At 47.9% G+C, this 16,678-nt stretch overlaps 1 protein-coding gene across 3 annotated transcripts in view; it reads left to right on the top strand.

The window, feature by feature from the left end:
- The window catches only part of TTLL1 (tubulin tyrosine ligase like 1), a 43,639-nt gene that overhangs the window by 6,219 nt on the left and 20,742 nt on the right, over positions 1-16,678 (top strand). For 2 of the 3 annotated variants that reach the window (XM_008063455.2, XM_008063456.2), the window contains exons 2-7: positions 3,209-3,276; positions 7,678-7,794; positions 9,425-9,633; positions 10,323-10,503; positions 15,666-15,800; positions 16,063-16,171. In XM_008063455.2, coding sequence (XP_008061646.1) covers positions 7,682-7,794; positions 9,425-9,633; positions 10,323-10,503; positions 15,666-15,800; positions 16,063-16,171 — 747 coding nt within the window. In that variant the 5' untranslated portion in view covers positions 3,209-3,276; positions 7,678-7,681. Of the gene's footprint in view, positions 1-3,208; positions 3,277-3,643; positions 3,680-7,677; positions 7,795-9,424; positions 9,634-10,322; positions 10,504-15,665; positions 15,801-16,062; positions 16,172-16,678 lie in introns of those variants that run through there. The other variant, XM_008063457.1, reaches the window with a different exon arrangement.

The following is a 16,678-nucleotide window of genomic DNA, read 5'->3' as shown; positions in this document are numbered from 1 at the left end:
CTGTAGTTCCAGTTACTTGGAAGGCTGAGGCTGAAGGATTGCCGGAGCCCAGCAGGTCGAGGCTGGGGTGGCCGTGAGTGTGCCACTGCACTCCAGCCTGGGCAACGGAGTGAGACTCTGACTCAGAAAACCCCACAAAAACATTAAGGGGCTGGGTGTGGTGACTCATACCTGTAATCCCAGCACTCTGGGGGCTGAGACAGGAAGATTGCTTGAGCCCAGGAGTTTGAGACCAACTTGGGCAACAGAATGAGACCCTTGACTCTACAAAAAAATCAAAAATTAGCCAGACATGGTGTCATGCACCTGTAGTCCCAACTACTCAGAAGACTATGGCTGAAGGATCTCCTGAGCATGGGAGGTTGAGACTGAGGTGAGCTATGATTGTACCACTGTACTCCAGCCCAGACAACAGAGCGAGACCTTGTCTCTTAAAAAAAAAAATTGGGCACAGTGCCTCACGCCTCTAATCCCAGCACTTTGGGAGGCGGCGGCGAGAAGGTTGTCTGAGCCCACAGGTTTGAGATCAGCCTGGGCAACATGGCGAGGCCTTGTCTCGACAATAAACCAAAAATTAGCCAGGCATGGTGGTGTGTGTCTGTAGTTCCAGCTACTTGGAAGGTTGAAGTAGAAGGATCACCTGAACCCAGCAAGTCAAGGCTGTGGTGGCCGTGCCACTGCACTCCAGCCTGGGTGACAGAGACTCTGACTCAAAAAAAAAAATGTATTGAGGATTTCAAAATGGCCACAGTAGAGCATTAACCAAGTGTGATTGCACAGGTCACAGGCCCATGAGGCCAGCTCTGCCAGCACGAGACACTCTTGGTGGCTGACAACGTTTGTCTGTCTTGCTCAGTGCTGTGTCCCCAGTGCCGAGAACAGGGGTACAAATTCAATAAACATGTATTGAATAAGTGAATGAATGAATGCATGGAGTCAGGGAGAAGTAGCAGCTGGTGGGAACAGGAGTGGGACAGGATGCCTACTTCTGCCACCTTCCTCTGGGACTCAGTTTCTCCATCTGTAAATGGAAGGCGTGGGCCAGATGCTCTCGAACCTTCCTTCCAGGTCTGTGGTTCCACGCCGCCATCGCTCAAAACAGGCTTAAGCTCTCCTTTTGGGATCTGCCCTCAGAGGTGGAGACACCTTTTTTTTTCTCTCTCTCTTTTTTCTTCCTTTTTTTTTTTTTTTGAGTTGGAGTCTCACTCTGTTGCCCAGACTGGAGTGCAGTGTCACGGTCCTGGCCACTGCAGCCTCAATCTGCTGGGCTCCGGCGATCCTTCTGCCTCAGTCTTCCAAGTAGCCGGAACTACAGGTGCGCGCTACCATGCCCAGCTAATTTTTGATGTATTGTAGAGATGAGGTCTTGCCAAGTTGCCCAGCGGGTCTCAAACCTGTGGCCTCAGGCAGTCCACTCACCTCACCCTCCCAAAGTGCTGGGATTACAGGCTGAGCCACTGAACCCGGCCTTGTTTCTTTTTAAATCATAGGATTGCCTGAGCCCGTGGGTTCGAGACCTACCCAGGCAACTTGGTGAGACCTCGTCTCTACAATAAATTTTAAAAAACTAGCCGAGCATAGTAGCGTGCGCCTGTAGTTCCGGCTACTTGGCAGGCTGAGGCGGAAGGATCACAGCAGCCCAGCAGGTCAAGGCTGCGGTGGCCGGGAGCGTGCCACTGCCCTCCAACCTGGGTGACAGAGTGAGACTCCAACTCAAAAAATAAAAACAGTAAAAATAAACCATAAACAACTGTCTTATCTTTTTGCTCATCACTTGACTGTGTCCTATCTCCCATATATGTGTATTTCAAACTCTGTATGGACATAACTTTCTCATTTTATTTTATTTTATTTTATTTTTTTAATTTATTGTAGAGATGAGGTCTCGCCAAGTTGCCCAGGCGGGTCTCCAGCCCGCGGGCACAGACAATCCACTCACCTTGGCCTCCCCAAGCGAGGGATTACAGGCTGAGCCACCGAGCCCGGCCGCACTTTCTCATTCTTTTTTCTCCCTGGTTTCAGGGTTGGTTGCATGTATTTGTTTCTAGGACTGCTGTGACAAAGTACTACTGACTTAGTGACTTGATGAGGCCAAAGTCCAAATTGGAGGTGTTAGTAGGGCCGTGCTCTCTATCTTTAGAATCTATGGGAGGGTCCTTCCTTGTCTCTTCCAGCCTGTGGTAGCCTCAAATATTTGTGGCTTGTGGCAGTCTAGTTGCAGTCTCTGCCTCCGTTTTCACATAGCCGTGTTCCTTCTGTGTCTGTGTGTCCCTGTGACTTCACATGGTATTCTCTGCCTGTCTGCATCTGTGTCTAAATTTCCCTCTTCTTATGAGGACACCTGTCATATGAGGACCTAATTAGGCAATTTGATTGTATCTGCAAAGACCCTACTTCCAAATAAGGTCACATTTACAGTACCAGGGTAAGGACTTCCCCATATATTTTAGGGGGACAAAGTTCAACCCATAACACATCTTCAGAGGAATGACTGTTGAAATCAAAGAGTCTCAAAGGACTGACCTGGAGGACTCGGCCCCTCCCTTCCTCATCCAGTGAATTACTGTGTGGGCTTATGCTGGAGATAGGAGGGTTGGGCAAGGTGGACTGAAAGCTTTGATGCAAATACCCATACTTCAGTCTAGAAAGAATCAATAGAATGAGTGAGAAATAGGAGATGACTAAGAGTCCCACTCTCATACATTTGTAGAAGGAACAGACGTAAAGGGACTGAAATGCAAGGTAGCCAGTTCTGAGTACCAATGAGGATGGCAGAAGAAGAGACAGAGGGGCCAGGAGGGCACCTTACCTCCAGCTAAGCCTGAGAGCAGCTCCCTGGGGGTGGGGTCTCTGAACTGTGCCTCCTGTGACTGTTGGGAGTTAGAGAGGGAGCAGTGGAGTGGTGCCATTCCAGATGGGGACAGAGAGAGCACAGGCTTGCAGGTGGGGGAAGGGTCAGTCAGGTATATGGAATGCAGGGAAGGGGTCAGTTCAAACGAAGGAAGGGGTATGTGCAGCGAAGGGTAGAATGGCAGCTTGAAAGGTCAGCTGGAGCCAGCTGAATATCTTCGAGTGTGCACGTGTCAAACAAGATGCCATCCAATGACTATTCTGGTTAGTCGCAGTTTTACTGTAGTAGTCACAAAACTGTTAAGATGTCTGTTAATTTTGTGCGATGTGCATTTCATCTCTGTTAATTCTGTTTTAGGTGAGACCCAGTCAGTGAAGTTGAAGAGAACTTGGGCGTTCCTGGTGGCTGCTCTATAAGTACCTATGGTAGGTATGGCCTGAGATGTTTCTGTTGGTGACCATTGTCCACACGGTGGAGGAGAGGGAGCAGGGCTCAGGAAGGACACTCCGTGGTTTGAGTACAGCACTTGCCTCCTTGGAGGCACTATTTCCTGCTCAGTGAAGTGAGGGTGAGAATATTTGCCCCATCTGCCTTGTTGGCTTTTGGGATCATACACCTGGAAGCATTTTAGGATCAGTAAAGCACTGTGTAAGTATCATGTGCTACCATGATGGTTTCAAATTACTTTTGTTTTGTTTTTTTTGGAGACAGGGTCTTGCTGTGTCTCCCAGGCTGGACGACGTGGCGCCATCATAGCTTACTGCAGCCTTGAACTCTTGGGCTCAAGTGATCCTTCTGCCTCAGCCTCCCAAGTAGCTGAGACTACAGGTGTGCACCATCACACCCAAGTGATTTTTTGTTTTTGTAGAGACATGGTCTTGCTACGTTGCCAGAATTGGTCTCAAACTTCTGCCCTCATACAGTTCTGCTTATACATTCCAGATCACTGGGATTATAGATGTGAGCCACCATACTTGGCCATGGTTTAAATTATTCTTCTTCCTGCTGTCATCCCCAGTAGAGTCAGTGACTTGTGTGAGCTCACCCACTAAGATTTTTGCTTTAAGTACAAAGTGTGACTTGGGTAGTTTTGACGGTGGTGTGAGCAATACCAGGCTGGGAGAGTGAGTTTCGCTTGAAATCCTAGTTTAGTCAAACTTGGGGCAGACTGTGAGCAGGATTCATCAGGGATTCAGGGCTGTGAAGGCTGAGATCAAAGAGTGGAAATATGAAGTCTCCCCAGCCATTGGTGTTGACGCTGCCTACGAGTGTGCGGTGTGTGGAATTTGCTCCTATTCTGGGATGTCAGTTAACAGCACCAGCACGCGGAGACTCACTCTTGTGCTTTTGCTGTCATTTGGGATCACTGACTGCTGATGTTCCATTTGTCTTGTGACTGATCACCTAGCAGCAATCATTTATGTGGCACATTGTAGCTTATGGAGAGCAATTCCATTTATTCCTCACATTGATCTTGTGACGTAGGTGTTACCATCATCTTGCTGAAGGCTAAGGTCACAGAAGGGAGTGACAGGCTGTGTGGAAGGAGGTGGAACTTTAGATTATCCTGGGTTTGAATCACGGCACCAGGGCTCCCTCAGATCTTGTTCTTCCAAGACTCTTAGCCTTTGAGCTTTAGCATCCTCATCTATGAAATGGGGATGCTGGCAATAGCAAATGTTTCTCGAGTGTTTTCTTTTTCTTTTTCTTTTTTTTTTTTTGAGTTGGAGTCTCACTCTGTCACCCAGACTGGAGTGCAGTGGCCGCTCCCGGCCACCGCAGCCTCGACCTGCTGGGCTCCGGCGATCCTTCCACCTCAGCCTTCCAAGTAGCTGGAACTACAGGCGTGCGCTACCACGCCCGGCTAATTTTTTGATTTATTGTAGAGATGAGGTCTCGCCAAGTAGCTCAGGCGATTCTTGAACCTGCAGGCTCAGGCAATCCACTCACCTCAACCTCCCAAAGGCGCGGGATTACAGGCTGAGCCACCGAGCCCGGCTCTCGAGTGTTTTCTATGTGCCAGGCACTGTTGAGTGCTTTACATGTATTCACTCATTTAACTGTCACTGTAGCCCCATGAGGTGGGTAGCTACTGTTATGCCCATTTTACAAATGAGAAAATGGAGTTTCAGCGAGGTTAAGTAATTTGCCCAAAGTCACTTAGCTAGTGAGTGGTGGAGCTAGGCCACCAGCCCATGTTGCCACCAGCCCAAGCTGTTGAGCCCATTCTCTACTTCAGTCCTCCTTCTGTGACAGGTCCCACCTCGCTGCTAGTCTTACCTTGGGTGTGAGGAGTACACAGGCTGACAGTGTGTGGGTGCCATCATGGGGAGTGCTGCCTTCTTCCCTTTCCCGTGGCCAGGCATGGGCCCCATCTCTACATCCTGTGTTTTTTCTGCACTATCAGGTTGCTCCCAAAATGGAGCTGTTGTCAGTCTGTGGAGCAGGTGTCTCCGTTCATAAAAGGCCCCCGGAGCTCAGAGGGTCCCTTGGCGCTCAAGCCTGATGTTTCATGGAGCCCCTTCTTCAGGTGAAATTGTCTATAGACATGTAACAGGATGCACTGCTGTTGTTGATTAAGATTAACAAAAAAAATAGGAAGATTGCTCTTTTTTTTTTGAGTTAGAGTCACACTCTGTTGCCTAGGCTGGAATGCAGTGGCATGCTCAATGGCTACTGTAGCCTCAGTCCACTGGGTTTAGGTGATCCTTCCGCCTCAGCCTTCCAAGTAGTTGGAACTATAGGTGCATGCCATCACACCAGGCTAATTTGTTGTTGTTGTTGTTTTTTTTTTTTGTTTTTTTTTGAGTTGGAGTCTCACTCGGTCGCCCAGACTGGAGTACAGTGGCCGCTCCCGGCCACCGCAGCCTCGACCTGCTGGGCTCCGGCGATCCTTCCACCTCAGCCTTCCGAGTAGCCGGAATTACAGGCATGCGCTACCACGCCCAGCTGATTTTTTTGATTTATTGTAGAGATGAGGTCTCGTTGCCCAGGCGGGTCTCGAACCCACGGGCTCAGGCAATCCACTCACCTCAGCCTCCCAAAGGCGCAGGATTACTGACTGAGCCACCGAGCCCGGCTTTGTTGTTGTTATTTATTGTGGAGAAGTGGTCTGCCATGTTGCCCAGGCTGGTCTCAAACCTGTGGGCTCAGGCAGTCCTCTCACCTTAGCCTCCCAAAGTACTGGGATTACAGGCATGAGCCACCACACCTGGTCTTAACTACTGTTTCTTTTGCTGTCGTCCCCAGCTAAAAGTCAGTGGCTGGTGTGAGGTCATCCAGTAAGATTTTTGTTTTAAGTCGGTATGAACTGTGCAGCCTCCAGCAGCCTTCCCTGGGTGGAGCTGGGGTGGAATGTTGAGCTGCCCAAGCCTTTTCAAAGGAAACCAAGGTCCAGAGTCCTCCTCTAGCTAGCTCAGAGTCCCACAATGGCACTGACAGGCCTGGGACTGCAGTTAGTCTGCAGAACCAAGTGCCCCCCACATGCCAGGCCTAGAGCTGGGCTCTGGACATAAAGCAGTGAGGTAACAACAAGCTCTCTCCTTGCCTCCAGCAGGGACCATGGATGCTAGATGCAAAACTGCAGGTGCTGAGGGGCTGGACATTGCCAGGGTCAGGGAGGCTTTGTGGAGGAAGTAATGTTCATTTTGCTGGCAGTTGAGCCAGACAGAGCGAGGGCAAAGTACTGCAGGCAGAGGGGCTCAGCAGCCAGGGCCTGAGGTAGGAGAGCGTGGGCAGAGAAGTCCTATGTGGCAAAAACAGAGGGTGAAGGCATAGGTGGGACAAGGTGAACCTGAAGAAACAGGTGAGGGCCAGGAATCTGCTTGTTTCAAGTGTACTGGGAGCCATGGAAGTTATTAAATAGGAGTGATATGGTCAAACAAACACTCAAACTCACTCTGCAGTTACAGGGAGTGACTTGGAGTAGGGAGACAGGCAGTGCCTGGAGGGACTTGGGGTGCTCTGATTGGGAAAGGTATTCCAACTCCTACCTTCCCCACCTGCTCAAAGGTCTCTTTCTCAGGGCAGCCTTCCCCACCTGCCCTGAGCATCGCCCATCCACCTGCCTATGGCTCTCACAGCCCATGTACTTCTCCCGTGTGGTTCTTGGCATGATTACAGTTGAGCACTTGTTTTTTTTGTTTTGTTTTGAGTTAGAGTCTCACTCTGTCGCCCAGACTGGAGTGCAGTGGCACGCTCCCGGCCACCACAGCCTGGTCCTTCTGGGCTCCAGCGATCCTTCCGCCTCAGCCTTCCAAGTACCTGGAACTATAGGCACGTGCTACCATGCCTGGCTAATTTTTTAAAATTTATTTTAGAGACGAGGTCTCGCCAAGTTGCCTGGGTGGGTCTTAAACCCGCGGGCTCAGACAGTCCACTCGCCTCAGCCTCCCAAAGTACTGGGATTATAGGCTCAGCCACCGAGCCCGGCCTGAGCACTTGTGAATGGCGATTTAATGGCTGCCTCTGTCTCTTACTGGACTAGGCTTTCTCAGCCTTGGTACAGTTCACAGGTTGGGTTGCATAATTTGTTGTGAAGGGCCATCTGTGCATAACAGGAGTTGAGCAGCATCCCTGGTCTCTACATATTAGATGCCAGAAGCATCCCCATCTCCCAGTTGTGACAACCAGAAGATCTCTAGACATTGCCAGGTGTCCCTTGGCGGTCAGAATCACCCCTGGTTGAGAACCATTGCTGGGGTAAAATCAAGCTTGGGGTGAGGGGACATAGGTCATTTTGCATGGAGTTTTAAGGATTCCTTTGGCTTGAAGGGAAGTTAGTTGTTGTTGAAGTTTCATAGCTCTAATAACTTGTTCTCTTCCAGGATTATGGCAGGAAAAGTAAAATGGGTCACAGATATTGAGAAGTCAGTACTGATCAATAACTTTGAAAAGAGAGGATGGGTCCAAGTGACAGAAAATGAGGATTGGAATTTTTACTGGTAAGTATAAAAATCAGGGCTTTATTGTTTTTCTTTTTCTTTTTTTGTTTTTTGAGTTGGAGTCTCACTCTGAGCCTGGAGTACAGTGGCACACTCATGGCCACCCCAGTGTTGACTTGCTGGGTGCCAGTGATCTTCTGCCTCAGCCTTCCAAGTAGCCAGATCTACAGTTGCACGCTACCATGCCCGGCTAATTTTTTATTTATTATAGAGATGAGGTCTCGCCAAGTTGCCCAGGTTGGTCTCGAACCCACAGGCTCAGGCAATCCACCCGCCTCGGCCTTCCAGAATGCTGGGATTTCAGGCTGAGCCACTGAGCCCTGCCCTCTTTTTCTGAAGCTTACTCATCAGTATTAATTCTAGTACCACGAATACAGAGTGTACCCTGTGAAGGATTGTGTCTTCAGAGGTAGGACTCCGCCTGCCGTCATGCCTTCTCTGAGAACACAGTTTTCATTAAGGCATTTAAGAGAGTGGGTGCTGTGAGTGTTCCCACATCGCTGTTTGTAAGCCTGGGAGATGAAGTCCTGGGTGTTTCAGCATAGCCAGTGAGATAAGCCCTGTGGGAAGTAGGGTGAGAAACAGGAGCCTCAGCCCCCACCTTCTAGTGAGCATTTGTACCATCAGTGGCCGGAAGGACAGGGAAGAGGGCTGTGGAGAGAGGACTTGGCTCCTCTTTTCACTTCCCTCTCCTGTGCCAAGAAGGTGCTGGTTGGACTGATTAACAAACAACAGTGGAAGAGTGAGTTAGACTACAAAAAAAAAAAAAAAAAAAAATCAGTGTTTTGGTATTGACTCTGGGTGGTACTCCAGCTTTTTTTTTTTTGAGTTGGAGTCTCACTCTGTTGCCCAGGCTGGAGTGCAGTGGTATGCTCACGGTCACCGCAGCCTCGACCTGCTGGGCTCAGGTAATCCTTCTGCCTCAGCCTTCCAAGTAGCTGGTACTGTAGGTATGCACTACTATGCCCAGCTAATTTTTTTATTTATTATAGAGATGAGGTCTCTCCATGTTGCCCAGGCTGGCCTCAAACCCCTGGACTCAGGCAGTCCTCTCTCCTCTGCTTCCCAAATGCTAAGATTACAGGTGTGAGCCACCACATGTGGCTCTTTTTCTCTTTCAACTGTGTTCTCCACCCTACTCCTGTATTCCCCTCAGTGAGCTATCCAAGAAAATGAAGTACTGACTCTGGGCCCTTAAATGATTTTGGTTTTAAGGGGTCCTTGGCCTTCCTGAATTCGGGTACAGATATTGTATAAATGAGTTTCCTGACTGCAGAATCTGAAAGGGGTCTTTCTTTCATTCTTTAGTTATCAGTGCTAGCACTAATCAATAAATGTTTACTGAAAGCCTGCTGTGTGCCAGCAAGTAAAACTTCAGGGTGCAGAACCAAGACAGCTCCTGCCCTCATACAGTTCGGGTCCCAGTCAGTACCCGGACACACACCCTATGCTGCAGTGGGCCGGACGGTCCCTGCCTCAGGAGCTGGGGACCTTGTGGGGAGATAGGGAGTCAGGGCACTAGGTTGAGGGCTTCGTCACCAGGGAGTCTCAGACTGGGCAAGGACTCACGCCGCGTGGATTCCACCTGTGTCTTTCCGGTGTGCACGTCTCTTCCGTGCCTCTCTTTCAGGATGAGTGTGCAGACCATCCGAAGTGTGTTCAGCGTCGAAACTGGATATCGGCTCTCAGATGATCAAGTAGTCAACCATTTTCCAAACCACTATGAGCTGACCCGGAAGGACCTGATGGTGAAGAACATTAAGAGATACAGGAAAGAGCTAGAGAAAGAAGGGAGCCCTTTGGCAGAAAGAGATGAAAATGGGAAATACCTCTATCTGGGTTTGTGTCTTTTTCACTGGCCTCGCGTTTTAAGGAAAGAGTTGAGTTTTTTTTTACTTCATGGGCACAGTGGCTGAGGTGGTGGTGGTTGGCTTCGGTGGGTGAGCGTGTCTGTACAGGCTGTGGTAGCACCTGTTTCATTTCCTGTGTCTCCAGAATGGGGGATGCTTACGTTTAGAATCTGAGTTTCTGAGAGTGTCTTGGGAATTGCCTGAGTCGTTCTTTATGCAAGCGAGAGGATATCCTCAGCGCATGGGGAAAGCACTTCCTGAGCCACAGAATGCCATGAGGGGTCGTCACTACAGCCATACCCAGGGACAGTGTGTCCTGTCCTGCCTGGTGAGAAAAACTGGGCTGTTGGATGACTTCAGAATCCCTTCACACACCTGCTCAGAATTCATATAACTGACCTCCCTAGGCCTCAGTTTCCTCATCAACTCAGTGAGAATGATCACCTAGCTCTTAGGTGGCTGTGGGGATCAAATCCAGGTCTGTAAAGCACTTAGCACAAAAAACTCAGTAAGGTAACTTGTTAGGACAGGAACTGAGCAGCAGAAGTCCTTGTTTAGGTGGTTGCTGGGTCAGGGTGTGGGATGACACAACAGGGCCTGTGAAGTCCATGCATGTTTCTCTGCTCATGGCCACTGTTGGGCTGGCTGGTTGTCAGTGCCAGGTGTCTTTACTTTCAGACTTTGTTCCAGTCACCTATATGCTGCCTGCCGACTACAACCTGTTTGTAGAGGAGTTCCGGAAGAGCCCATCCAGCACCTGGATCATGAAGCCTTGTGGCAAGGCCCAGGGAAAGGGCATCTTTCTTATCAACAAGCTCTCACAGATTAAAAAGTGGTCCCGGGACAGCAAGACGTCTTCGTAAGTGGGTGCAGCTATTTGTCCTGTGTGTTGGGTTCCTGCTAACAGTTTCATGTCATTCTGCTGTCTCTGGGCCATGAGCTGGGAGGACTTTGCCGGCTTTTACTGATGTACATCACATGATGTCACAGCAGGGCTATGATGGTTTGAGTGTTCACAGGCCCTCCCTGAGGCAAGTTATGAGGGAAATGGATGGGCGTCACTGGTAGGAACTTGCAGTCTACCTTCTGTTCATAAGTTGGTGTGAGACCCGCTCAGTCACAGTAGTTCTGAGATAGTGAGACATGTGCTTAAGTCCTGGGACTCAGGGCCCTGGGCTTCTGGGTTTGAGTCCCCATCTGACACTAAGTAGCTAATATATTTTGTTAGACTCTTAGATTTTTCATCTGAGTAAACTGAGGATATCAATAGAACTATTGTCACGGGGGTGTGGTGGGGAAGGAACAGGTTGAAACAAGCATATGGGAGGGGGCTGAGCACACCTGAGCTGTCAGTGGAGTCAGTGTCCTCGTGTACCGGTCCACAGGTAGGTCTAGTAACTCAGTAATGCCTGGGTACCACTGGAGTGAAGCTTCCATGTGATCCTTTCCCAGTGGGGCAGATGACTCACCTGTCAGGAATTCCCAGGATGGCAGGGGACACCTTCCCATTATGTAGTATGCTTACATCTGATTGTACTTTGCTAGCCCCCAGATGGTCAGGACCAAGAAACACTTCCCTGAATGGGCTCCTGGGACCATCCTACAGCTGCTGGCACTATCCCCTGGGCAGGGGTGTCCTCTGTGGACACACCTCACCCCTGTTACCGCCCCAGTAAAACAACCTGTCATTTTGAGGCAAGGAGCTTGTTACCAACTGACTAAATACACCTTTGGTTGTTATCATCAATTTTTTTAAAATAGACTTTTTTTTAGAGAAGTTCTAGGTTCACTGCAAAATTGAACAGAGGTACAGAGATTTTCCACATACCTGATATCCCCAACATGTACAGCCTCCCCCATTATCTGCATCCCCTACCAGAGTGGTACATTTGTTACACTGGTGAATGGATTAGCCAGGCATGGGGGCACGTCCCTGTAGTCCCAGCTACTTGGGAGGCTGAGGCAGGAGGATTATTTAAGTCAGGGGTTCAAGGCTTCAACAGATACAGATCATACCACTGCACTTCAGCCTGGATGACAGAGACCTGTCTCTAAAAAAAAAAAAAATAGTGAACTAACATTGACACATCATTATCATCACCCAAAGTTCACAGTTTACATTAGGGTTCACTCTTGGTGTTGTCCATTCTATGAGTTAGACAAACGTATCATGACATGGATCTGCCATCATAGTAAAATATAGAATAGGTTCCCTGCCCTAAAAATCCTCTGTACTCTGCCTGCTCATCCCTAATCACTGGCAGTCACAGATCTTTTTACTGTTTTCCTAGTTTTGCCTTTTCCAGAATGTCATATAGTTGGAATCATATAGCAGGTAGCCTTTTCAGATTGACTTTCTCCACTTAGCAGTAAAGTGTTTAAGATTCCTTTATGTCTTCTCATGGCTTCCTGGCCCATTTCTTTCTTCTTCTTCTTCTTCTTTTTCTTTTTAAGAGATAGTATCTTGCCTAGGCTGGAATACAGTGGCACAATCATAGCTCACTGCAGTCCTGGACTCTTGTCCTCAAACAATCCTCCGCCTCAGCCTCCCAGAGTACTGGGATTATAGATATAAGCCACTGTACTTGGCCCGGTTTCTTTTTAGCACTGAATGCTGTCCCATTGTTTGGATTTATCACAGTATATCCATTTATCTAGGTGTCTTTGCATCTTTTTGACATATTGGTGGCTTTCAAATTTTGGCAGTTATGAAGACTACTATAAACATCCACGTGGATATAATTTTCAACTCATTTGGATAAATATTAAGGAATGTGATTGCTGGGTCATGTGATAAGAGTAGGTTTAGTTTTGTAAGAAACCACCAAACTATCTTTCAAGTGGCTGTATCATTTTATATTCCTGATAGCAATGAAATAGGGTTCCTATTGCTCCCACCTCCTCACCAGCATTTAATGTTGTCAGTGTTCTAGATTTGGCACTTCTCATAGGTGTGTAATGGCATTTCAGTGTTTCAATTTGCATTTCCCTGATGACGTATGAAGTGGAATCTCTTTTTGTATATGAGGGGACCCTCCAAAAAAACCTGAAATTTATTTATTTATTTTTATTTTTATTTTTTGAGTCAGAGCCTCACTCTGTTGCCCAGGTTGGAGTGCAGAGGCATGCTCACGACCACTGCAGCCTCGACCTGCTGGGCTCAGGTGACCTTTCTGCCTTAGTCTTACAAGTAGCTGGAACCACAGGCATGTGCCACCACGCCCGGCTAATTTTTTTTTAAAAATGTATTGTAGAGACAAGATCTCACCATGTTGCTCAGGCTGGTCTTGAACCCCCGAGCTCAGGCAGTCCTCTTACCTCTGCCTCCCAAAGTGCTGGGAATACAGGTTTGAGCCTCCATACCTGGCTAAAAACCTGGAATTTAAAAAAATTGTGTATTTATTCTTTTTTCTTTTTGAGTTGGAGTCTCACTCGGTAACCCAGGCTGGAGTACAGTAGTGCATTCACAGCCACTGCAGCCTCGACCTACTGGACTCAGGTGATCCTTCTACCTCAGCTTTCCAAGTAGCTGGAACTACAGGCACGCACCATCACACCTGGCTAATTTTTGATTCATTGTAGAGACGAGGTCTCGCCAAGTTGCCCAGGCTGGTCTCAAACCCCTGAACTCAGGCAATCCTCTTGCCTCGGCCTCCCAAAGTGCTAGGATTACAGGCTTGAACCACCATGCCCGGCTGTATTTATTCTTACATTTTTAAATTTTAGTAACTTTCATTTGATGTAATACACCTATTGAGATGCTTTTTTCACTGCTCAAAACAGCTTTTCTTTTTTTTTTTCTTTTTTTTTGAGTTGGAGTCTCACTCTGTCGCCCAGACTGGAGTGCAGTGGCCACTCCCGGCCACCACAGCCTCGACCTGCTGGGCTCCGGCGATCCTTCCACCTCAGCCTTCCAAGTAGCCGGACAGGCATGCGCTACCACGTCCGGCTGATTTTTTTATTTATTTATTGTAGAGATGAGGTCTCGCTGCCCAGGTGGGTCTCGAACCCGCAGGCTCAGGCAATCCACTCACCTCAGCCTCCCAAAGGCGCAGGATTATAGGCTGAGCCACCGAGCCCGGCATCAAAGCAGCTTTTCAGCTGTCAGTTTTGATACCTGTTAGTGTTTCTGCCGTTCTTTTTTTTTTTTAACCTCTTCCACATCAGCAAAACATTTCCCTTTGAGGATTTTTTTCATCCGGGGAAACAAAAAAAAAAGTCACTTGGGTGAGATCGGGAGAATAGGGAGGGTGGGGCAGAAGAGTCATACTGTTTTTGGTTAAAAACTAGCTTGGTGTGGGCTGGTGCTTTGTCATAGTGGAAGAACCAGTTGCCTGTTTGCCACAACTCGGAACATTTCTTCGGCAAATCATGGCATAGCCTTCTCAAAACTTCTAGATAACATTTGATCTGGAGAAACAGATTGTGAGTGCACAATCCCTCTCACATCAATGAAACAAATGATCACTGTTTTCACATTTGATATTACCATCACCTGTCATGCTTTTTTGGGACATGGGGAGGTGGCATTTTCCTATTGGCTAGATTGCTGTTTCATTTTGGGATTGTAACTGTAGCACCAAGATTCATCTCCAGTTATGACTTTGGGAAAAAAATCAGGACCAGCCTCCAACCACTCCTTCAAAGCACGGTTCTCACAACAAAGCTAGCTGGTACACTGATGCCAATTGGTTCCTTGAACACCTATCTAGCACGGGAAGCTTGTATAACAAGGGCCCCACCCACCAAAAGATAATTCTGGGTTTTTTGGGTCCCCCCTGTACATTGCCACCTGTATGTCTTCTTTGCTAAGGTATCTGCTAGGATCTTTGGCCCATATTGTAACTGGATTGTTTGTTTTCTTATTGTTAAGTTTTACAAGTTTGTTTTTTTTTGAGTCAGGGTCTCACTCTGTTGCCCAGGCTGGAGTGCAGTGGCACACTCTCGGCCACTGCAGTTTCGACTTGCCAGTTTTAGGTGATCTTTCTGCCTCAGATTTTTTTTTTTTTTTTTTTTTTTTTGAGGTGGAGTCTCACTATGCCCAGACTGGAGTGCAGTGGCCGCTCCCGGCCACCGCAGCCTCAACCTGCTGGGCTCCAGCGATCCTTCTGCCTCAGCCTTCCAAGGAGCTGGAACTACAGGCATGCACTACCACACCCGGCTAATTTTTTGATTTTATTGTAGAGATGAGGTCTCACCAAGTTGCCCGGTCAGGTCTCGAAACCGCGGGCTCAAACAGTCCACTCACCTCAGCCTCAAAGAGTGGGATTACAGGCTGAGCCACCCAGCCCGGCTTTAGACTTTCAAATAGTTGAGACTACAGGCACGCACCACCATGCCCGGCTAACTTTTTGATTTATTGTAGAGACGATGTCTCGCTAGGTTGCCTGGACTGATCTCAAACCCATGGGCTCAGGCAATCCTCTCACCTTGACCTCCCAAAATTCTGGAATTATAGGCGTGAGCCACTATGCCTGGCCTGTTTTTTGTTTTTTGTTTTTGTTTTTAACTAGGCTGGAGTGCAGTGACATGATCATAACTCACTGCAGCCTTAAACTCCTAGGCTTAAGCAATCCTCAGTGATCCTGCCTCAGCATCCCAAAGCACTGGGACTATAAAAGCACTGGGACTATAGGCACATGCCATTACGGCCAGCTAATTAAAAATAAATTTTTTTTGTCTTGCTACATTGCCTAGGATGGTCTTGAGCTCCTGGCCTTAAGTGATCCTCCTGCCTTGGTTTCCCTGAGTGCTGGGATTATAGGTGTGAGCCACTGCACCTGGGCAAGAGTTCTTTCTATATTTTGGAAAACACAGTCCCTTATCAGATACATATCTTGCAAATATTTTCTTCCAGTCTGTGGTTTGTCTTTTTATTCTCTTGGCAGTATCTTTTGCAGAGCAGAAACTTTTCAACTTTAGTTTTAATGAAGTCCGGCTTATCAATTCTTTCTTTTATGGATGGTGTCTTTGATGTTGCATCTTTTACCGTCTAATTCTGACTTTCTCTGACATGTTTAGGTTTGTGTCTCAATCTACTAAAGAAGCCTACGTGATTTCTCTCTATATTAACAACCCATTGCTAATTGGTGGAAGGAAGTTTGACCTGCGCCTATATGTTCTAGTGTCCACGTACCGTCCACTGCGCTGTTATATGTAAGAGTCTCTCAGATTCTTTCATTCTTGATTGTATTTTAAGCTAATACTGCTTACTTCTTGGCATCACTGTGAAGTTTAGTAAAACAGTGCATGTCCAGTGCTGTTCCAAGGCAGGTACTGAGGAACACAAGAGCAGTTAACCTTGATACTGATGTGACACATACAAATAAGAAAGCTCTTCTATACATTTAGACAAGAAAGTGGCATATTGTATTGATGTTTCTCCTCAGAATTTGAATTAATCTCCATTTCCACCTAGGTATAAGCTTGGATTTTGCCGGTTTTGCACAGTGAAATACACCCCGAGCACCAGTGAGCTGGACAACATGTTCGTTCATCTCACCAACGTTGCCATTCAGAAACACGGGGTGAGTGTGCCCTTTCATTGTGTTCACAGAAATGGCCTGACTTTGTGGGTTTCTTTCTTTCTCTGTTTTTGCAAGTGAGAACAGGGAGGGTACAGGAATGGTATTCAAAGCGTGTCCCGTCCTAAGGCCCTGGGACTGATGGGACTGGAAGGCTGTAAGCATCAGGCAGGCTGTCCTGGGGCATGTCAGCTGAATTCCAGCCTGGGTGGGAGTAGGGGGCACTTGGAGAAAGAAGGCAGCAGGTTCAGGCCTCACCTTGCAAGGTCTGTGACATTGGGCAAGTCGATTCAACTCTCAGAGCCTCAGTTTCTCCATTTGTAAGAGGAGATAATAGTATTACCTTGTAGAGCCATTGGGAGGATCAAGTGAGATGACTTTTGCTTAGTCATCCCTCCACTCAGCAGATGCAGGCAGACCCTAACTTATGGTGGTTCAACTTAGGATTTTTCAGCTTTTTTTTTTTTTTTTGAGTTGGAGTCTCACTCTGTCGCCCAGACTGGAGTGCAG

The sequence above is a fragment of the Carlito syrichta genome, unplaced genomic scaffold (genome assembly GCF_000164805.1).
Source record: "Carlito syrichta isolate Samal-C Ts95f unplaced genomic scaffold, Tarsius_syrichta-2.0.1 Scaffold306853, whole genome shotgun sequence".
Classification (NCBI taxonomy): domain Eukaryota; kingdom Metazoa; phylum Chordata; class Mammalia; order Primates; family Tarsiidae; genus Carlito; species Carlito syrichta.
The sequence above is the reverse complement of the archived record's forward strand: the minus strand, read 5'-3'. Positions and strand labels throughout refer to the sequence as shown.